The following is a 22,949-nucleotide window of genomic DNA, read 5'->3' as shown; positions in this document are numbered from 1 at the left end:
AATTAAGTTGCTTTTATTTTAATTTTTTTTTTTTAATTTTTGTTTTTTATTTCTGGAGAAGGGGAGGAGCACCGTGGATTGGGAGAGGAAAAAGAGTTTAGCTGATTAATCTTAACCCTTTTTTTTTTTTTTTCTTTTGCCATCCGAAAGAGCTGTCAGTATCTGACAGGCTACACATAGAGGTACCGACAGAGGGGAAAAAAAAAAAGTCAGAGACACTCCTGAAAGAAGGAGATCGTGACACTAACTCTTCCAGCTCTGCTGGGGCGAGCGGCTTTCGCCGCTTGTGATTATTATATTTTCGGTTTTGTTTTTCTTTTTTTTTTTCCTTTTTTTTTTCCCCCCTCCTTCCTCCGAGAGACACTTTCCCCTTTCCCGCTGACGACAAGACAAGGGGCAGGAAAGAGAGGGCACCCGAGCTGCCCCTCCAAAATGGGAGGTCGGTTCCTGCTGACGGTCGCCCTCCTCTCAGTGCTGCTGAGCCGCTGCCAGGTAAGTACCCGCGGGTCTGAGGGACAGAAATCCCTGAGGTCCTCCCTGCCCTCAGGGGTCCTGCGGGGGGGCCGGGGACTTGTTGCTGCCTGTTGCAGCCGAGAGAAGCGGGGGGAGGAAGGGGGAAGTTCGGGGAGTGTCGATCCGGTTGGTGCCCGGGGGTCGCGTTGCTCGACGGCTCTGACGGCGTCTGCCCCCGCCCCTCAGGTCGGCTGCTCCGGGGTCTTCGAGCTGAAACTACAGGAGTTTGTCAATAAGAAGGGGGTGCTCAGCAACCGCAATTGCTGCCGCGGGGGCGGCCCCGGAGGCGGGGGACTACAGCAATGCGACTGCAAGACCTTCTTCCGAGTCTGCCTCAAGCACTACCAGGCCAGCGTCTCCCCCGAGCCGCCCTGCACCTACGGCAGCGCCATCACCCCTGTCCTCGGGGCCAACTCCTTCAGCGTCCCCGACGGCGCGGGTGGTGCCGACCCCGCCTTCAGCAACCCCATCCGCTTCCCCTTCGGCTTCACCTGGCCCGTAAGTGGGGTTAGGGGGGCGGCGCGGAGCGGGAAGGGGGGCGGCACACATCCCATCCCATCCCATCCCATCCCATCCCATCCCATCCCATCCCATCCCATCCCATCCCATCCCGACCCGTCCAATCCCATTCCAACCAGCACACCCGGGTCACCCCAGCTAAACAAGTGCCTTACCATGGTGTCACTGACCCCCCCCGGGCGTGTCTAGAGGGACTGATAACTCCGGAGGGCTGGGGGTAAAACCTTCTGGCCCTGCCCTCTCTCACACTCTCCCGGTGCATTCTCTCTGCTCCTTCTCTCCTCAGGGCACCTTCTCGCTCATCATTGAGGCTCTGCATACAGATTCTCCTGACGACCTCACCACAGGTAACTAAAAACTGCAACTCTTCCCCTGAACAACCCCCACTTATCCCCCCCTCTCTGCAGTACAGTGCATCCCTCTCATCCCACCCTTCCTTCTCTTTGGGAGTCCACGGGAAGAGAGGCCAACCTGTTGGCGCCCACCTCCATCATCCTACCTCTGTGTTTCCCTCCACCCCCAGGGGGCTTCCTCATCATTCCTCTCCTCTCTCTGCTTCCCCCCAGAAAACCCCGAGCGCCTCATCAGCCGCCTGGCCACCCAGAGGCACTTGGCTGTGGGGGAAGAGTGGTCCCAGGACCTGCACAGCAGCGGCCGCACGGACCTCAAGTATTCCTATCGCTTCGTCTGTGATGAGCACTACTATGGAGAAGGCTGTTCCGTCTTCTGCCGCCCCCGGGACGATGCCTTTGGCCACTTCACTTGTGGAGAACGTGGAGAGAAAGTTTGCAACCCAGGCTGGAAAGGGCAGTACTGCACTGAGCGTGAGTGTCCTCCTTCTTCTTTCCCCCTGTGATGGTTGTAGGGGCGTCCCCTGAGCTCTTGGGGTCAGGGGGAGGGGGTTTCTCTGACATCCATGGGAGAGGGGGGACCGAGCTGCAGTGGGTACTGTGGAGAGGGTTTGCTTGTTCAAAGGGATGGGAGATACTCAGCATTGCATGGAATCACGGAATGTTTAGGTTGGAAGAGACCTCCAAGATGATCCAGTCCAACCTGTATTATTATTATTATCATTGCCACAGATAGGGAATGCAAACAGCCCCCGAAGCTAACAAAGTGTCAGTGCCAGCATTACACACTTGCTCATTTCCTGTAGACATCAAATCTGATAACAAAGTGTTCCGTGGTTGCTTGAGGATTTATTAAAACGTTTCAGGACTGCTTTTTATACCTGTTTGACCCTTGAACCATGGCACATGGGGTGATACATGGCTTCAGGAGGGAATGATGCTTCAGGAACATCCATGTGGCAGGCCTGGTGGTGGGCTTGTTCTGCTCTGATGTCTTTGCCACCTTGCTTTGAGGAAAGTATTGAGAGTTCTAAGATACTCTCTGTGGCCCCTAGGCCATAACTTTCTGATCTGAGGCACTCATAAACTGCCACTGAGAGAGGTATTTGTACCTGGAGCCAGAAGATCATTCAGATTCTTTTCCCTCTCTCTTCTGTGCCATTGCCATGATCAGTGCTACAGTGGGGGATGTAAATTTTAAAGTTTGCCTGAGCTTGAAGTTGTTGAGGAATGTGGTGTGTTGATACAGCAGGAAAAGCCATGGAACTAAGCAGCCCACAGAGAGGACACTCAGGGATGGCAGGGACCTGCAGCTTTGCTCCTGATCACCCCCCTCTGTAGCTACACCCTGGTGTACACCCAAACAGCCTGGTGTACACCCAAACAACTTGGTGTACACCCAAACAGCCTGGTGTACACCCAAACACACACACACAGAGCTCCTGCTGTGCCATGTGGTGGCATTCCCTGGTTTGGTGTCTGCAGGGATCTGAAGTTCCCTGGCAGATGATGTACTGGGCCAGTGCTCCACTCCAGTCATCAAAGGGCCAGACAGGCAGGGAGAAAAGAGTTCCAGGCTGTCAAGCAGCCTCTTGGTTTTCTTCTTGTTGGGTTTTCTGTTCCCCTTAAAGCCCACCTACCCTCTGGTCTCAGCCAAGCTGCTCTGAAATGAGCCCTGAGTGCTTCTTCTCACTGTCAGTAGTGCTGGGATGCTTTTAGCAGTTCAGGGCAGAGTGTTGCACCATAAACAACACAGGCACAGGGACTCCCATTTCCTCTGATAGCGTTTGAAATAGGAACTCCAGCCTTTCCCAGGATCAGAAGTGCCTAGCCCAGTTGTGTCAAGGGATGGGGGAAAAAGGAAGCATTTTGATAATGAGCACTTTTTGAGGCTGTCAGCACTTTGGGATGCCTGTGCATTGCTGCCCTGCCCTTAGGAAGGCACTGCCCATCTTTCTTGACTTGTTACGGATGCTCTTTGGGTTGCTTTCCCTTTTTTTCCCCCAAAACCAGCTTCTAACAGTGCTGAAAACCTACCAGGCAGGGGAAACGTGTTTATGTGTGCATGCAAAAACAATGTTTTGCTGTTAGCAAGGGGAGCTGCCAGTCAGAGATTGCTTCCCCCAAGCTCCATTCTTTCCAACTTGGAGGCGATCTGATTATCAGCGCCGATTCTTTCTTTCTTTTTTCTTTTTTTCTTTTTTCCTTCCCCCCTCCTTCCCCTCGCATGCCATTGTCTCGGGCTGGCTTTGTTGAATTAAAACTTTGCAGTGCCTGCTTAATGAGTTCCATAACCAGGCAAAGTAATGAGCAGAAGTCCCTTTTTATTTATTTTTTTTTTTTCTTCCCCCCCTTCTTCCCTCATCCTCCCTCCCGCTGGCCCCGCTTACCTCTTTTTTTTTTTTTATTTTTATTTTATTTTTTTTACCAAGGCTGCACCCAATCACCCACCCCTTTTCGGAGAGGGGAGGAGGAGGCGAGGGGGGAAGGAGGAAGAACTTTAGACTTATTTATTTGAATAAGAAAAAAAAAAAAGGAGAAAAAAAAGTTTTTTTTTTTTTTTTTACGGCGAAATCACGCGCGTGCCATAGATTAGCTGGAGGCTGGGATAGGCTGCTGGGCTGCCAGCCCCAGGCCCCATTGGCTCTGGGGTTGGGGTATTGTTGCAGTGGGGCAGCTGCTGGGAGAGAATAGACAATAGAGCAGCTGTCTTGCACTGGCACCCTGCACACCAGCTGTCCACTCTTATCTGCACACACACTTTCGGGGGATATTAAGAGGTGGAGCTGTGTGCATAGAATTGGAAAAAAGGACTTCTGACCCTCACTGGGAAGGGAAGGGGAAAAGAGGAGGGGGGAGGTTTGGGGAGGGTTGAGGGGTTGTGGGGAAGGGAGCAATTGTTAGCCCTCTTTTGTCTGTGTGCAACTGTATTAAGAAGAATGCTCATCCCTGGTGATAAGTAAAGTGCCCAGTTACCAGGGGGAGATCAATACTCCTGCAGACCTCAGAGATTAACTCAGCTGAGCTGAACTGCCCCCACCTAGTAAAAAAGGGGCTCACTCCCCACCTGCAAGGTGCTTTGTTTGTTTTTTTTTTTTTTTACTAGTTAAAGGGAAGTGTTTTTCAGCCCCAGTGCTGAATGTCTCTCCCTTTTTTTGGTCTGTTTACAGCAATCTGTTTGCCCGGATGTGATGAGCAACACGGCTTTTGTGACAAACCTGGGGAATGCAAGTAAGTTTTCTGCTGCTTTCTTTGTCTTTAGCATTGATGCTCTGGTGTTAAGTAAGGCACTGGGCATCTGAAGGGTGGGTTTAAAAGCCTTTCTTCATATTAGGTGGTAATTTGATCAATCCAGCTGATGCCAGATCAAAGTATTAATCTACAAGTCAAACATCAGGGCCATTAATATTAACTTAATGAGTTTACAGGGCTGTGTGTAAGGTTTAGCTGTTTGTTATTAGAGTAAACAAATTAACTACCTGGAACCACTGCTCTATCTAAGGAAGGGGAAGAAATAGCTGGGACAGATGAAAGCTGATGCTACGCTTGGACTCGGTGACTCTCTCACATGAAGGATCACTGAGGGCTTTTAGGAAACTTGATCCCTGGCATCAGTGTGTTTTGCAGAGTTTGTGGTAGGGTTTCCAACTGTAAGAAGTCTAAATCTGACGTGACTTTGTTGTTGTTGGTTTTTTTTTTTTTTTTTTTGTTTTTTTTTTTTTTTTTTGTTTTTTTTTTCAGGTGCAGAGTGGGTTGGCAGGGCCGATATTGTGATGAGTGCATCCGATACCCAGGCTGCCTTCATGGTACCTGTCAGCAGCCATGGCAGTGCAACTGCCAGGAAGGTTGGGGTGGCCTTTTCTGCAACCAGGGTAAGTTCTCACTCCATGCCTGAGTGTCTGTTTCAAAACGAAGAAAGCAAGCAGCTATTTCCAGCTCCCTCACCCTAGCAAGCCTTGCGAAGCAGCAAGTGTCTTGACAACTCTCTTCTTTTTTTTTATTTTTTTTTATTTTTATTTTAAAAATATTTGTACAGACCTGAACTACTGCACCCACCACAAGCCCTGCAAGAATGGTGCCACATGCACCAACACTGGCCAGGGGAGCTACACTTGTTCCTGCCGACCCGGGTACACAGGCTCCAACTGTGAGATTGAAATCAACGAATGTGATGCCAACCCTTGCAAGAATGGTGGAAGCTGCACTGTAAGTTTGAGTTCCTTGTGCCACCTGAAACCCCCAGGGGAGGAATTGATAACAGGTTTACTGATTTTCCAACCTCCTTTTTTTTGGATTGCAAAGCAACTTCAGGTAAATATTTTGACCGTTTCTTGTTTCTTTCCTAAAGGATCTGGAGAACAGCTACTCCTGTACCTGTCCCCCGGGCTTTTATGGGAAAAACTGTGAGCTGAGTGCCATGACTTGTGCTGATGGGCCTTGCTTCAATGGTGGGAGATGCACTGACAACCCTGATGGGGGCTACAGCTGCCGCTGCCCCCTGGGCTATTCCGGGTTCAACTGCGAGAAGAAAATCGATTATTGCAGCTCCAGCCCTTGTGCAAATGGTAAGAGCAAAGGTGCTACTGGGATCTTCCAAAAGGAGACCATGCAGTCACTTTGGCTTCTGGTCTGGAGTCCATAACAAGGCCCCAGGGACCACTCCTGGTCTGTGTCATGGCAGTGGTTGACTTTTTGGAGGAATTGTACCTCAAAGGTAATGATGTGGTTTGGGCTACTGCTGCAGGTCCTGTTTTCTCAAGGGGTGACTGTGGCCAGGTCACTTCCTGCATAAAAATATGGGGGATTATGCTTGTAAATGTTTTGCAAAGACATGCAAAATGCCATAAAAGTGCTAAATATTATTGCTTGCAATCTGGTAATCTTCCTGTTTTGATCAATCTCCTGAAGACTTTCTTTACTGCAGTCCTCCTGATTCATTGCCACTCAAACTCTGTAACATGAGAGCGTGGTGTTCATTTGATCTGGACTGGCTTTGTTGTCCAAGCTGAGTGAAATGTGAAAAAGGGAATAGGATGGAGGATGCAAAGTCGACCTGATTATCTCCCTTAAAAAAAAACAAACAACAACCCAACGATCTGTATGGCAGATCAGATGGGGCAAAGTTTGAAGTAACCTCTCAAAAAGAAAGCTCTTCTCAGATGCCCCTTGTGATGCTCACCCTGAGAAGAGCAGGGGGGAGGCTGTTGGTCCCAAGACCCCAAAGTTAACCCCCATCTTTGATGATGTCTTGCAGGAGCCCAATGTGTCGACCTGGGGAACTCCTACATCTGCCAGTGCCAGGCCGGCTTCACCGGGAGACACTGCGACGACAACGTGGACGACTGTGCCTCCTTCCCCTGTGTCAATGGAGGGACCTGCCAGGATGGGGTCAATGACTACTCCTGCACCTGTCCCCCAGGATACAACGGGAAGAACTGCAGCACCCCGGTCAGCAGATGCGAGCACAACCCCTGCCACAACGGGGCCACCTGCCACGAGAGGAACAACCGCTACGTCTGCGAGTGTGCCCGGGGCTATGGGGGGCTCAACTGCCAGTTCCTGCTCCCCGAGCCCCCCCAGGGACCTCTCATCGTGGACTTCACTGAGAAGTACACGGATGGGCAGAATTCCCAGTTCCCCTGGATCGCTGTCTGTGCCGGGATCATCCTGGTCCTCATGCTGCTCCTGGGCTGCGCCGCTGTCGTCGTCTGCGTCCGGCTCCGGGTGCAGAAGAGGCACCCCCAGCCCGACGCCTGCAGGAGTGAGACTGAGACCATGAACAACCTGGCCAACTGCCAGCGTGAGAAGGACATTTCCATAAGTGTCATTGGGGCCACCCAGATTAAAAACACCAACAAGAAAGTGGACTTTCACAGCGATAACTCGGATAAAAACGGCTACAAGGCCAGGTACCCATCTGTGGATTACAATTTGGTGCACGAACTCAAGAACGAGGACTCTGTCAAAGAGGAGCATGGCAAATGTGAAGCCAAATGTGAAACGTACGATTCAGAGGCAGAAGAGAAAAGTGCAGGACAACTCAAGAGGTATCTCTCACATCTGAGCCTTGGGGGGCAGCTTGGCTCTGGATGGGGGTGTTGCATGTCTCGTGGGTGGTGTTAAGCACCAGCCATCTGACCTCTGTTGTCTCTCTTTGCCTTCAATAGTGATACTTCTGAAAGAAAACGACCTGATTCAGTATATTCCACTTCAAAGGACACGAAGTACCAGTCGGTGTATGTCATATCAGAAGAGAAAGATGAGTGCATCATAGCAACTGAGGTTAGTACAGTGCCTGGCAGGGGGATCAGCAGAGGAAAGTCCTGGTGGGTGATCCAGGCACACATCAGAGCAGATAAACTCCTTTCCATGGTGCCACAGGGGTTTGGACCTGTTGAAATCCACCCAGCTCGTGCTTGTCAGGCTGTGGGTGTTGAAAAGACAAGCTCAGTGCTGTGGATATTATGGGTGTGATGGTTTTTGAAAGGGTGCAATGAGAGGATGGTTGTGGCCTCCTCATCTTCCCCTTAGGGTGCTGCTTCTCACCTGGTTCTGACCCTCTACATCCCACCAGATCTCTTCTTGCTTCCCCTGAACCTTTCCTGGTGTTTTCTCTCCCCAGGTGTAAACCAGAGGTGATGTGGCAAGGTGGTTGTTGAGAAGAATTCCAGAGGAGAGGTGCCCCAATGAATGCTGCTGAAAGAGGGATGGGAGATAGATTCCTTCACTGACTGCTGCTGAGAAACTAAATTCAGGCTTGAGCTGGTTCTCTACTGAAGTTAGCAAAGTGACTGCAAAATAAAGAAACCAGATGGACACCAGGCAAGGGTCTGTGTTCAAGGATTTACTGTTGCACTGCCTTTTATGAATTTTATCATTGCACTATGGTCAGTTGCTTTTCTATATATATTTAAATGAATGGACTTAATTACGACATAAGAAGCATGCACTGCCTGAAGTGTATATTTTGGATTCTTATGAGCCAGTCTTTTCTTGAATTAGAGACACAAACACTGCCTTTATTGTCTTTTTTGATACTAAAATGTGTTTTTACTAGGTGAGAAAAAGTGTGTTATTTTTTTGAATCTGTAAAAATATTTTCATGATAATTGTAAAGCTTGAGTATTTTGTGATGTTCATTTTTTTTATAATTTAAATTTTTTGGTAAATATGTACAAAGGCACTTCAGGTCTATGTGACTATATTTTTTTGTATATAAATGTATTTATGGAATATTGTGCAAATGTTATTTGAGGTTTTTTTTTTTTTTTTTTACCGTTTTGTTAAGGAAGAAATTCATTTTTAAAATATTTTTCCAAAATAAATATTATTAATGATAACCAGAGCAACACATTTATTCCATCACTGATGATGAGCTGACTGAACCTTGCAACCAACATCCAACAGGAGTCTTGTGGATTCCTGGATTGGGGGGGGGGGTAGGACCCAAACCTATCACAAAGACTGGGGAACAACTTCTGTGTGGACCAAACCTTCCCCCTTTCCCCTCCCAACCCTCTGAACTGTTGACCCCACAATTGTGCTCACTTTTAGCCCAAAAGCAAAAGTCTGCCAAAACCCTGAGTAATGTTTGCTCAGTCATCTTGGGCTGTGTATGTATAAACACATTGGGCATCCCTTCCCAGGGGAGAGCAATCCAAGTGTGCTCCATCCCACCCCATCCCACCCCATCCCATCCCATCCCATCCCATCCCATCCCATCCCATCCCATCCCATCCCATCCCATCCTCATCCTGACTCAGCTTTTCCTCTCTCACAACCTCCAACACTTGCCTGAAGAAATTTTGGGATACCCAGGACATTCTGGTGAACATTCCCCAGCTCAGGGGCTTTGCTGTGCATCCATGTCCCTCAGTGACACCTGGGGAGGGTGGCACTTCCCTCCCTGGGACAGGGTGACACTGACTTGGCTGGTGGCCACAGCTCTCCTGGCTGGGATACCTGTCTGAACTATCAGTTGAGTATTTGGTTTCCACCCTGTCCCTGATGCCTGTTGCCTTCCTATTGGGGCAGGGTGTGACCCCGTCCCCTGGCTTGGCCCCAAAAGCTCAGGCAATTTTCTCAATTAGCTCTCGTTCAAGTTGTGCTGCAGGTTAATTAGCACAGGCCACTCTAACCCAGGCAAAGTGTTCTTCCACTTCAGGGAAATCTAGGAAATAATTTCCTTCTCTTTCCATTGAAGCTGAACTCCAACCAGCATGGGCCACCCACCAGAGTTTTGGGAAGGTGATGAAGATCTTCTGTTCCCACTCATCTCAGGGGGAAAGGATGCTGCCCTGAACATAAAGAGTGGGATAGCAGATATAAAGTCAAGCTGGTGGTCTATATCTGTAAAACCTGTTTATGGTCCCTGTGTTTAATGTCCATAAGTAAATGAACCACTGGAACTTTGGTGTGAGGTCAATGGAAAACCCACAGTGACCGTGGGAGATTTTCTGCCTGTGAGACCTTCTTGCTATTCCAGACTTTAGACAACTCACTGTTGGTGAAACAATTCAACAGGCTCATCCTTTAGGCTGAAGTCTTTAGGAGGCCAAGAAGGTCCAGGCCATCCTGGGCTGGCTCAGGAACAGCGTGGCCAGCAGGTCCAGGGAAGGGATTCTGCCCCTGTGCTCAGCTCTGGGGAGGCCACAGCTTGAGTCCTGTGTCCAGTTCTGGGCCCCTCAGGAAGTTCAGGAAGGAGCTTGAGGTGCTGGAGCAGGTCCAGAGAAGAGCAAGGAGGCTGTGAAGGGATCCAGCACAAGTGCTGTGAGGAAGGGCTGAGGGAGCTGGGGGTGTTGAGGCTGGAGAAGAGGAGGCCCAGGGGAGACCTCATCACTCTCTCCAACTCCCTGAAAGGAGGTTGGAGCCAGGGGGGGGTTGGGCTCTTTTCCCAGGCAACTCTCAGCAAGACAAGAGGGCACAAAAGGTCTCAAGTTGTGCCAGGGGAGGTTTAGGTTGGAGATGAGAAAGAATTTCTTTCTGGAGAGGGTGATCAGGCATTGGAATGGGCTGCCCAGGGAAGTAGTGGATTCTCCGTGTCTGGAGAGATTTCCAAAGAGCCTGGATGTGGCACTGAGTGCCATGGGCTGGGAACTGCAGCGGGAGTGGATCAAGGGTTGGAGTTGGTGATCCCAGAGATCCTTTCCAACCCAAATGATTCTGGGATTCTTTTCAGGGAAAGGTTTCATGAGGAGGGTGATGTGGGGCATTAAAAACCAGCTCGTCAGTGACAGTCTGAGTGGCATCTTCAGTCTGAGGACAGGACATCACATCATGACAACCACAAGCAGTCAGTGTATCACACTAAGTGAGGCATGGCTGTATGAACAGCAGAAGCTGCTCAGAACAACATAACCTCACAGCCTGGACAAGCAGGTGAGCCTTGGTAGGTTTTATTGCTATCCCCATTGCTGATTTGCTCTTCAACCTTTGGCCAAATCACTTTATTTCTCTCTGTTTCTCCTTCTTCTGAAGATTTTTGGAGCTGGCTTGTCTCATGATGTACTGCACTTTGTCCAGTTGGTGACATGGTCAAAGCTGGGACCCCTCAGTGTTTTTTCTGTAGAACCAGCAGTAATGAACAGAACATCACTGAGTGTCAGGTTTTCAGTGCTGCTTTAACATGGCTTCAGGTGAAGGAAAAGCACACAGCTCCTTGCTTTTGTGAGCACAGCATCTGCATCCCTGCATTCATCTGCATGAACATCTTCAGAAAGCTCAATTTGCCCATTTTACCCAAAGTGCTGAGCTCGGTGAGCAAGTAAAACATAGAGTGGGCAAAGAGATGGGGATGGTCTTGTCATTTGCTGAAGCACCTTGTAAAAAGCTGGCTGCACAGGGAGACCCAACATCTTCTCCCATGTCTGTCTTGAGCAGGGTTTGGGCTCCTGCCACCTGCAGAATTCATTTTTTGTGCAGGGTTATGAAGTTCTCTGCACATCTACAGGGGCTCTGGGTGACCAAAGAAGGCTGAGGTGCACTTGAGGCCTCACCTGTAGTATCTGGGGGAAAAAAAAGTAAAATAAATGTTGGCCTGGGTTGGCAGAAGTGTTTTCTTGAGACATGGGCCGCAAAGGAGCTTTGGCCCTGCCTCAGGACAGGAGCTCTGCTGCCAAAAAGTGTCAGGAACCTCCCTGTCAACGTCACCCCAAAGCCTCCTTGTGCTAAAATGAGAGGAGAGGCTGCCTGGGGAGGTCTTTTAGCCAGGACAGCTGAGAATTCAGGGCTTGATCCAAAGCCTGTTGAGATCAGTGGAAAAGCTCCAAGGAGCTGGAGGGCCTCAGGCACCCCCTGACACAGCACATCCCTGGGGAAGTGACATGGCCTGACACAGCCCCTGTCCCCATGGCCAAGGGATGCAGAAGCCCAAGCTGGGTCTGTTCCCAGGGTGACTTTTCCCCATGGGGCCACCTCAAACGTTGTGCCAGGCCCTTGGGAGCCTGGGGTCCATCCTCTGGCCACTGCCATCCCTTCATGTCCCCACCTCACCCTGCAACACCTCCTCCCCTTTGCCCTGCACCAGCTTCATCCAGGGAGGATTCATCCAGGGCACTGCTACAGGGAGGTTGTGGAGTCTCCTTCCCTGAGGTCACTCAAATCCCACCTGGATGTGTTCCTGTGGGACCTGCTATGGGTGACCCTGCTCTGGCAGGGCTGGATGATCTTTCAAGGTCCTTTCCAACCCCTCACTTTCCATGATTCCATGATCTCCTTCCATGCCAGGTCTCAGCAGGGTGGCTGGGAAGGGCATCCATCCCTCTGCCTGCCAGGCTGTTCCTCTGCCAGACAGCATCTGCAGGCTTGGAGAGGAGATGCCAGGGACTTGGAGGCACCAAAAGAGCAGAAGAAGTGAGGTGTGGGGAGGTGTTATCTGCCCTGTTTGTGGAAGGGGACTTTTTTCATGGCTTTTGACAACTTTTGACAGCATTCCTTAGGTTTAATTGCAAGACACGTGTTTATAAATTGCCTTAAACTGGGTTTTTTTGGTTTTTTTAATTTTTTTTTTTTTTTTACACAGCAGGGAAGGACAGTTTGGGTGTCAGGAAACTTGGGTGCTATTCCTGGCTCCACCACAGACCTGCTGTGTAACCTTGGGAGAGGAAGGATGCTCTTGTGGTCAAGGGATTCAGGAGGGCCCCCTTCTATTTCCAGTGCTCCCTCCAGACTTCCTGTCCAACCTTGGACCTGTCTCACTTAATCTTGACAGGACCTGAGGAAAATGGGGGCCTCTTAGTTGTGCTGAGAGGGAGAAGGTCATTTGTGAGAGGATACCCTGGTGGTGGGGAAGGTTAAAATACAAGCAAGGCTGTTTCCTATCTCTGCACATCAGGTTGCTTGGCTGGGAGGTGGGGGGCTGATTTTCCAAAGTGTTTTCAGGTGTCTGCATGTAATCCAGACCCCAGACACAAGTGGAAACCCCATCATCTCAGTGCCAAACCCTGAGGATGCCATTCCCAGGGGCCCCAGCACCAGCAGCCTCTTAGAATCATAGAATCCTAGAATTGGCTGGGTTGGAAGGGACCTCAGAGATCATCAAGTCCAACCCTTGATCCACTCCCGCTGCAGTTCCCAGCCCATGGCACTCAGTGCCACATCCAGGCTCTTTGGAAAGATCTCCAGACACGGAGAATCCACTACTTCCCTGGGCAGCCCATTCCAATGCCTGAGCACCCTCTCCAGAAAGAAATTCTTTCTCATCTCCAACCTAAACCTCCCCTGGCACAACTTGAGACCTTTTGTGCCCTCTTGTCTTGCTGAGAGTTGCCTGGGAAAAGAGCCCAACCCCCCCCTGGCTCCAACCTCCTTTCAGGGAGTTGTAGAGAGTGATGAGGTCTCCCCTGAGCCTCCTCTTCTCCAGCCTCAACACCCCCAGCTCCCTCAGCCTCTCCTCATAGGGTCTGTGCTTGAGTCCCTTCACCAGCCTGGTTGCCCTCCTTTGGACCTGCTCCAGGATCTCGATATCCTTCCTGAACTGAGGGGCCCAGAACTGGACACAGGACTCGAGGTGTGGCCTCATCAGAGCTGAGTGGTCAGCTCAAGCTCAGCTCAGCTTCAAGCTGTGCAGCCAGCTCTCTGCTGTACCAGGCTCCCTTCCATTTTGCAGGTGGATTTCCAGGTTAAATTCATTTAAATTAAATTAAATTCAAGTTAAATTCATTTTGGGACTATGAGGAATAAGGAGGAAAGCTGCAGGAATGATGCAGGTGGGAGTTCTCCACTGAGAGGCCCTAGGGAACCTCCCAGCCTTACACCCAAAGCCATCAATTCCACAGAAAATGACCTGAGAGCTACTTTCAGGGCAAATCCCAAACTGAGAAGAAATCTCTCATGATGCCTGACATCACCTTGGGTCACTTCTCCATTCCCTTCCATCCTTGGGAGCCCCTTTTTTCACCTGGCTGTTCATAGAATCCTAGAATTGGCTGGGTTGGAAGGGACCTCAGAGATCATCAAGTCCAACCCTTGATCCACTCCCGCTGCAGTTCCCAGCCCATGGCACTCAGTGCCACATCCAGGCTCTTTGGAAATATCTCCAGACACGGAGTATCCACTACTTCCTGGGGCTTTCTGCCTGCATCTCCACAATGTAAGCCAGAGAAATCAAAACCCCTGGCTGGAAAAGATTCCCAGAAGGCAGGTTTTCAGATGAAACATGGAGATGAAAATGTGATGGCTGATCCTGCTTGTTGCAGTGAGGCAGAGGGGGTGACAGAACCAGTGCCATGTGGGCAAGACAGGGAGGTGAGGGAGCTGGGGCTGGAGGTCACAGCATCCTCATGACAAGTTGGCTTTTTTCCTTAGGAAGAAACATCCCTTGGCTTTTATTTTTTTTTCCTCCTCCTGCTGTGACTTTATATATGATCAGAATGTTTTTTTTCATGGTAAAATACTGTTACCAGCTGACTGTGGATGCAGCTACATTGGAAGAAGGGTTATATCCATCAGTGCAGACACCTTCCTATGTTATTTATCTAAACTGTAAAAGCAACCTTCTAACACTGTGTTCTCCAGAGCATGGCTGTGTGGCTGTAAAGATTTAGGTGTTATTTAAAAAAATACCTGGCTGTTCAGGCAAGGTTCAAGCCCTTCTGGCTGTGTTACTGCCTGCATCTCCATGGGGGGCTTTCCCAGGGTGCTGAAGGCTGAGCAGGAGGAAGGATCAGGATGGGGGGGGTTCTGTATTTTGTTTTGTAACATGGAACTGGAATTCTGTGAGTTTCTGTGGGTAAGGAAAGAGCAGAGAGATAACAGAGCAGGGAGGACACGTGCTGCAGATCCATCTCTGCCCCCAGCTCCCACCAGGATATTCATGAGGGATGCAGGTGATGGTAATTTCTAATCAGAATTTTTAATTGGTGGAAAATTAGGCTTTTCCACAGCACTTCCAAGTCAGTGTTTTTACAAAGGAGATTTTCAGTGCAGAGACTGCTTTTCAGCTGTGGTAAACTGCAATAAGCCCTTGAAAAACTCTTCTGAGTTTTGCTTTCTTTGTACAGGAAAACAGCAAGGTGAGAAGTAAGAGGTTCCCAGCAAACAGCAAAGCAGCTGAAAACTTCCTTTCTTTTTTTTCTCCTTTCCCTAAATACAATTGATCTGGGAATTTGATCTCATTAAAAAGTTGTCTATTTTACTTTTGATTTTGCTTTGGATTGGGAACATCCTTAAAGAGAAGTTCTCCCCCTTTATCCCATTTTCTGGCCCTAAGCAGCATTTTAGTAGCCTGGGGCAGACTGTATTTAACACCAAAACTGCAGGATTTGGCTGTGTGCCTTTTGAGGGTAACCTGTAGGGGGAAAAAGTGGTAACCCCAAGAGGAACTGATTACATGAGGCACAAAACATGATGAGATGTGAACTCCTGGCATAAAAGGCTGATACTTTACCATTAATACAAATAAATTAAGCCTCTTCAGAATGTTTTCAACAGGCAGAGAGTCAAAACAGCTCATCCACATTAAAAATAAAAACTGTTTGGGGGAGAATCAGGCCTCCAACACTTGGATTCAAGCTCCTCACCCAACATCATTTGGATTTAACTTGTGTGCTTCCCTTCTCCAGGCTTTAAGGGATTTCCCTTTATGGGTGTATCACAAAGACCACCTGTCTGACACATGTAAGCCCCCTGCCCCAGCCTGCTTTTACCTTGGTTTGAATCAAAGGACCTGTGGAATTCTCCTTGGTGATGGTTTGGCACAGCTGCTGCTGTGGGAGCCTTTGAAAAAGTCAGATGCTCTGCTCAGAGCCAGAGGGATTGTTCCCACTGCTTGGAAAACCTTGTGGTAAACACTAACATATTAACTTAAAGTAATATGCAACATAAAAGAAGGGAGAATGTGGTTCTTAGAGACATGGTTTAGTGATAGGCTTGGCAAGAGCCTAAGGTGGAATGACTTTGTATTGAGCTTGTCATGGATTGTTTCTTAATTTCCTTTCCTTTCCTTTCCTTTCCTTTCCTTTCCTTTCCTTTCCTTTCCTTTCCTTTCCTTTCCTTTCCTTTCCTTTCCTTTCCTTTCCTTTCCTTTCCTTTCCTTTCCTTTCCTTTTTCCTTTCCTTTTTCCTCTCTCCTTTCCTTTCTCCTTTCCTTTTCCCTTTCCTTTCCCCTTTCCTTTTTCCTTTCTCCTTTCCTTTCTCCTTTCCTTTTCCCTTTCCTTTTTCCTTTCTCCTTTCCTTTTCCCTTTCCTTTCCCCTTTCCTTTCCTTTCCTTTCCTTTCCTTTCCTTTCCTTCTCTTTCTCTTTCCTATTTCCTTCTCTTTCTCTTTCCTTCTCTTTCTTTTCTCTCTTTCTTCTCTCTTTCTTTTCTCCTTCTTTCTCTCTTTCTTCTCTCTTTTCTCTCTCTCTTTCTGTCTATATCAGTTTAAAGAAAGGACCACTGATGTTCAGTTCTCCTGAATGACTCCAGGAAGTGTTATCTGGGCTGGCAGTTGTGAGCACACAAACTCAGCAACCTATCTGCCTTATCTAATTACCAGACTATAAAGTTCTGCTGACATTTCCTTTTGATAAACACAATTCACTGCTTGCTTTTTCTATCTGTATGACAGAAACAATGCTCCCCAGCATCCAACCCTCTGCATGCTTTTTACCAGAAGAACATTATAAACCCCAAAGACCAGCAGAGATGTTGCCACAGCTTCAGCAATCCTACATGAAAACAGTGGCTTTCAAATGAAAAACATTATCTAATGGTGGGAGGAAACCACTACAAATGTTTAAACCACTCAGTGTTTAAACTGTGAATAAGCATGAAACAGATTTGACATATTTATTAAGCAAAAAGAGAGCTGGAAGAAGTAAAAGAAAGCAGAGAGCAGCATCTTACAGGTATGACTGCATTTCCTCCCTGTGTTTCACTGTGTGCACAACTACAGAACCATCAAATCACACAACAATTTAGGTTGGGAAAGACCCTGAAGTACTTCAAATCCAACCAGAAACCTGACACTGCCAAGCCCATCACTAAATCATGTCCCTGAGAACCACATTCTCACTTCTTTTATGTTGTAGGTTATTTTAAATCAATATATCAGTGTCTACCCCAAGATTTTCAAGCCAGGATTGCCAGAGCTAGCTGGGCTTTCAGAGGGTTTGGGATGATGCTGGACAGCAGGACCTCCCCAAACCAGGGTTGGCTGGGATGTTGGATATAAAGGAAAGGTTCCTGTACACAGTGCTTGTCTCTGCTCTCCTCTGGGTCCTTCTGCTCTGCAAGAAGAGCTTTGGATGCCTCTGGATGAAGGGAAAGGAGCAAAAGGCATCCATGGGATGTTGTAGCAAGAGGCAGGGAATTGTTTTGCCTGGAATCCTGCTCCTCTGGACAGTGGTAGGGAGCTGGGAAAAGAAGGGGCTGAGAGGGGGGGAGATGGGAAACTACTTGCAGGCTCTCTGGGGGACTTGGATGTGAGCAGGGAAATGGAGAAGGGTTCCCAGTGAAAGCCAAAACTGTCAGAGAAATCTTACTCCACCTGCACTACTAAAATCCCAGTGTTTAAACCGAGTTCCCATTTCTCCCAGTGAGGATTTGGCACAGGGGAGCCGTGGCAGCTGTGAATTATTTGCCACCTGTATGTACCCTGCAGTCCCTCTGTGTCCCTTCCCCTGTGACAATTAACCAGGGCAGAGCAAAGATCAGAGGCTGCACAAGCAGGCAGCAAAAGATGTGGGATGTTCAGGGCTTTTTAAACCCCCATTTAGAAGAAAAAAAGACCCCACCAGTCAGAAAGCAAAGCTGTGATACCACCCTGGGGTAAGCACATTGCACATCAAATGGAGTTACCACATTCTGGGGATGTTCCAAAGAGCACTTTGCTACCAGATAGGAAAGATACCCATTTCTGTCAGAAATGCTAAAGGAAGTGTTAATGACTGGAATAAATAACAGGTGCTGGGAGCAGCTGTTACTGATTAATGACTTGTCTTTTTTTTTTTTTTTTTTTTTTCTTTTAAATAGATTTTCTGTTGAGGGAATCAGAAGTTTTCAGTGCTGCTCCATTGTCAGACATTTGAGGAATGTCTTTTTCCTTTTTCTAATAAAGTGCTCCCTCATTATTTCTAAGGCAAACCAGATTCAAGAATCAAGCTAAATTAATATTTGAGTTTCAGGCCATCAGCACTTGAGGAAAACCCAAACTAGAATGCTTCCCAACTGCATAAATGATGTTCTGCCCATTTCTGTCTCATGTTATCTCACGTTTTTTGTTTTTTTTTTTTTCCTTTTCATCTCCCTCTTGCTGCTTACCTGAGGTATCTGGAGAGGCTGGTTCCAGTCCCGTGTATGTTTTGCCCTGAAGTTGTCTTTATGTAAGCAGAAGAGGGATGATAGGATTGCATGTTCCAAGGAGGGCTGGCACTGCTGCCATTTTTCAATGATGAAGTAATTTAAAAGTCATTGAGGACAGTTCAGTGAAAACATCTGCTGTGTGCCTCGGGGCCATCAGAGAAGCAAACAAAATAGTGTGATGGAAAACAATATGGAAAATGCAGTAATAATCAGAAGTATTTTTATTTAATTATTTACTTTGTCCATGCATCAAGAAACCACTTCAGAAACAATGGCAAGGACCAGAGTATCTCATTTTTCAGCACAAAAAATGAAGGCAGAGGCACTGCTATTCTACCCCTTTGAAGTCAGTGGCAATGCTGGTACTGAGTCAGATGGAGCTGGGATTTCTTCTGGAAATCTAGGTCACCCAAGACCACCTTTCCAGTAGTTCTGGGCTCCATCTCCATGCACCCTATGATGGACAGAAAGCCCCAGTCACTGCCCACCTCCACGTTTTCAACCAGGTGGGCTCAAACCTGAAGGCTCTGCAGAGATTGGCAGTGGAGGTGCTGAGGCACATGGAGAGGTTTCCATGGCATGAGAAAATTCTGGGATTTTCTTCCTAAAGGGTGGCTCAAACTGAAACATGCTGCTACAGGGAGCAGCAAATTGGTTTCTCCTACTTGCTTGCTGGAAAAGGCCCAAAGAAGAGGACTTGTAACTACAACATGGAGCTCATCAGTGGAATTCAGTGAGTAATTAATTTGGAGGTCATTTCAAGAGCTTAGCATGCTTTAGGAAAGCCTTGGTGTTCATATCAACAGTGAGGATCTCAGCTACATGAGAGATGATAAATAACAGAATATGCTGAAGTAAAACATTACCAGACCTGGGACTTAGCATGGGTTATGTCTCCTTCCAAGGCCAGTTGCTGTTCTTACTATTAATTAAAAATCTTTCCCTCTTTCTTCTAAAGTGGTTATTTCAAACCATCAAACCAAAGACAAGAAGCAGTATTAAACACACCCCCTGCTCCTTTCTGTTTCAGAGACACTTTAAGTGAAGAGTTGAGATTTGCTTCCCTGCTCTCTCTGAGTTCAGAAACCCCGAGCTGTCTCCGTCTGCTCTTGGTGTTTCATTGATTTGAAGATAATATTAAAAAGAATTCTATCATGCTCTGACTTCTGTGTAGTGAGCTCCTCAGTTCTCTTAGCTCCTGGAAGGGGAAGAAGCTGATTTTGCAAAGCAGCCACAACTGGGGAAGACCCCCCCCATATTCAGTAGAACCCCAGTTACCTCTGGTAGTTTTGAGCAGAAAAGCAAAACCCAAATCTGATGGGAAGAGGAGGTGGTTATGGTCAGGCAGAAGGTAATTTTCCTCACTGTCATGGGTGACAGAGGCCAAAAGCTTCTGGTTTATCAGAAATCAGTCCCTGGTCTGCAATGGGCAGAGCCAAGGCTGTGGTCCCAAGCAGCAGTCTCAGTATTTCTCATCTCTTATCATGTCCAAGCCTTTCTTTTTCAGCTGACATGACCAAAACAACAAGCATCTCTACACTTAGATTTGGTTGTTCTGAACAAGCCACTGCAGAGCAGTTCCAAGAAAAAACATCCTGGGTTTCAAGCAGTTTCTGAGAATATGAACTCCCAATTCCTTTGCATGCTAATCATGACCATCCCTGACTGGTTTAAAGCTCCTGAAGAATTATTCCCTCTGCCCAAAGAAATCCATTCCAGAGTTTTCAGCATCCCTCTCTGACAACCAGGATTTCAAATCCCTTTATCTGGAGACAAGCAGAAAGAGTGTGCTTGTGGTGAATAATTTGAGCTGATATTCTTGCCAGCTGTTAAGGGACACATGCAAAAAAAAAAAAAAAAAAAAAAGAAAAAAAAAAAAGAAGAAAAAAAAAAAGAAAAAAAAAAAAAAGAAAAGTCAGTGACATCTGGTCAGCACTGATATTTCCTAACAGGAGTATTTGTTTCAGGGTGGGGAATGGGTGGTGGGGGTGAAGGGAAACACCATCCCCATGCACCCCTTTGCCCCCTTTTGAAAAGTGAAAGTGATAACATTGACCACAGCAACTGGAACAGAAACTGCAACTTCCATCCCGGGGAAGCAGGGACATTACACGAGCCCGTATTACACAATGGTTGAGCAGTTGCTTTCACATGCTAAGCTTTCAACTTTAACTTTTTTTTTTCCCTTTAAGCTACACAATGGATTTTTTTGCTGAGTTGGAAAATATCAGGAGACAGGCAGAAAGCTTTCCTTTTGTTTCTTCATCCTGCCAAGCACCTCATCAGAAAGATTTTTTCCCTTCTGTTCTGTTTTTGCTTTCCCAACTTCCTTTCCCCTTTTCACCCTCCCCCACTTTGTTTTTCTCTCTCTTTTTTTTTTTTTTTTTCCCCAAATAAATGACTAATTAACAGCACAACTTCTTTCCACCAGATAATAAAACCACCTCCTTTGACTTCATGAAGGTGGTAACACAGCATCCTGGTTTCTTCTTGGGAAATACCTTCTAGGTACTTTGTTTCAAGCCATGGTTTTCCTGGGCTTCTCCTGGTTTTCCAAGTTGACTTCAGTTCAAGAGTAACTCAGCTCTCTCCTTCTCTTTTTTTGGGCCTTTTCACGGAAGTGGACCCAGCTCAAGTCAGTAGATAATAGAAATCCCAGAATGGAAACGCATTAAAAAAAAAAAAAAAAGTTGTTTCCTGGGGTCAACAAAGGACAGGAAAAGAGCCAACAATTACTTAAATAAACAGTATTCAGAGAAACACACAAAAAAACCCACCCCAAAACATGCCTGTACAAACTGAGTTGGGAAGCAATGGTTTAAAGCAACCCAGTGCTCATTCTCTTGAAGTTCAATACTGTTAGGAAAAAAACCCCTTCAGTTCAGGAAGGAGATTGAGGTGCTGGAGCAGGTCCAGAGAAGAGCAAGGAGGCTGTGAAGGGATCCAGCACAAGTGCTGTGAGGAAGGGCTGAGGGAGCTGGGGGTGTTGAGGCTGGAGAAGAGGAGGCTCAGGGGAGACCTCATCACTCTCTCCAACTCCCTGAAAGGAGGTTGGAGCCAGGGGGGGGTTGGGCTCTTTTCCCGGGCAACTCTCAGCAAGACAAGAGGGCACAAAAGGTCTCAAGTTGTGCCAGGGGAGGTTTAGGTTGGAGATGAGAAAGAATTTCTTTCTGGAGAGGGTGATCAGGCATTGGAATGGGCTGCCCAGGGAAGTAGTGGATTCTCCGTGTCTGGAGATCTTTCCAAAGAGCCTGGATGTGGCACTGAGTGCCATGGGCTGGGAACTGCAGCGGGAGTGGATCAAGGGTTGGACTTGATGATCTCTGAGGTCCCTTCCAACCCAGCCAGTTCTAGGATTCTATGAAAAAAAAAAATCAAAACTAAAAAAATCTGGAGGACTCTTACTCTCAGCAAAAGCATCTTAGTTAATGGCTAGCTGAAAATTAATGATTTTTTGCTGCACTTCAAACCAGCAGCTCCTCCTGACTTCTTCCAAAAGAATCCCTACACCTCAGCCACCATGGGGATTGGTAATAGAATAGGACTAAAATAATTGTGAGGTTTGTACCATAGAGGAAACATAGCAGGAAAGAAAGAAAGAAAGAAAGAAAGAAAGAAAGAAGAAAGAAAGAAAGAAAGAAAGAAAGAAAGAAAGAAAGAAAGAAAGAAAGAAAGAAAGAAAGAAAGAAAGAAAGAAAGAAAGAAAGAAAAAGAAAGAAGAAAGAAAGAAAGAAAGAAAGAAGAAAGAAAGAAAGAAAGAAAGAAAGAAAGAAAGAAAGAAAGAAAGAAAGAAAGAAGAAAGAAAGAAAGAAAGAAAGAACAGAGCTGAACGATGTCTTTAGGCTGCAAGAAAAGATGCAACACAGGGCGTTCAGTGTTTGCTGACTAATGGTTCCCACTTGCTGGCAACATGGCAAAAATCAACCCTACGAGCAATCACTTGAGGCATTTTGGGGGCTTCTCAGAGAAACCATTGGGCAACTTCAGGGTGAACTTCCTCTCCTGGGAGAAAAGGTTTTGCTTTCACATCCAGAATGCCCAAGGAAGAACCCAGGCTCTACCATAAGCAGATGATCTGTGAATCCAAAATGTGGAAAGCCATTCCCTCTCCAGCACTGGCTCAGCTGGCAGAAGAAGTTTTTCCTCTGAGGGTTTCCTGGCTGGGAAAATGTGATGTTGTCCTGCAGACATCAGTCTGAAGGCAAGAGATGGGACAAATGTGTGATAACAGAACTGGTCCCTCTGTCCCTGTGCAAGGAAGGACATCTGAGGACATATTATTTCTTTCCTTCATTCCTTTAGGTTGTGCCTCCTACATCTCCCTCTGTGCTTTGGTGTTAGACCTGGTCGGTGAGATGCTCTGAGAAAATCCACCTGATAGGTTGGAGATGAGAAAGAATTTCTTTCTGGAGAGGGTGATCAGGCATTGGAATGGGCTTCCCAGGGAAGTAGTGGATTCTCCATATCTGGAGATATTTCCAAAGAGCCTGGATGTGGCACTGAGTGCCATGGGCTGGGAACTGCAGCGGGAGTGGATCAAGGGTTGGACTTGATGATCTCTGAGGTCCCTTCCAACCCAGCCAGTTCTGTGATTCTATGATATGACAAACCTTGAGTCCCCGTTAAAGGAAGGAGCCTGAACTCTCCTGAACAGCTACTTCCAGAAAGATAAAACCCATCAGAATCCCTATCAGGATCAGCTGAGCCACTCAATTCTATCTAATCCTCTTCTTCCTAATTGTAATCTCTTCTTGGAAACCTGAGTTCAGCTGGGTAAGACATTTAAGG

The 22,949-nt window shown here is 47.4% G+C and overlaps 1 protein-coding gene across 1 annotated transcript; it reads left to right on the top strand.

Moving 5' to 3' along the window:
* The first annotated feature begins 373 nt into the window (after positions 1-373).
* Positions 374-8,068, top strand: DLL1 (delta like canonical Notch ligand 1). The gene is made up of 11 exons (XM_030447649.1): positions 374-492; positions 700-1,011; positions 1,319-1,379; positions 1,599-1,856; positions 4,553-4,613; positions 5,124-5,254; positions 5,419-5,588; positions 5,731-5,947; positions 6,637-7,429; positions 7,550-7,664; positions 8,005-8,068. The coding sequence occupies exons 1-11, from the start codon at positions 433-435 to the stop codon at positions 8,008-8,010; spliced, it is 2,184 nt and encodes a 727-aa protein (XP_030303509.1). The 5' UTR covers positions 374-432; the 3' UTR covers positions 8,011-8,068.
* The last annotated feature ends 14,881 nt before the right edge of the window (positions 8,069-22,949 follow it).

This window comes from Calypte anna, chromosome 3, assembly GCF_003957555.1.
Source record: "Calypte anna isolate BGI_N300 chromosome 3, bCalAnn1_v1.p, whole genome shotgun sequence".
Lineage (NCBI taxonomy): Eukaryota > Metazoa > Chordata > Aves > Apodiformes > Trochilidae > Calypte > Calypte anna.
The sequence above is the reverse complement of the archived record's forward strand: the minus strand, read 5'-3'. Positions and strand labels throughout refer to the sequence as shown.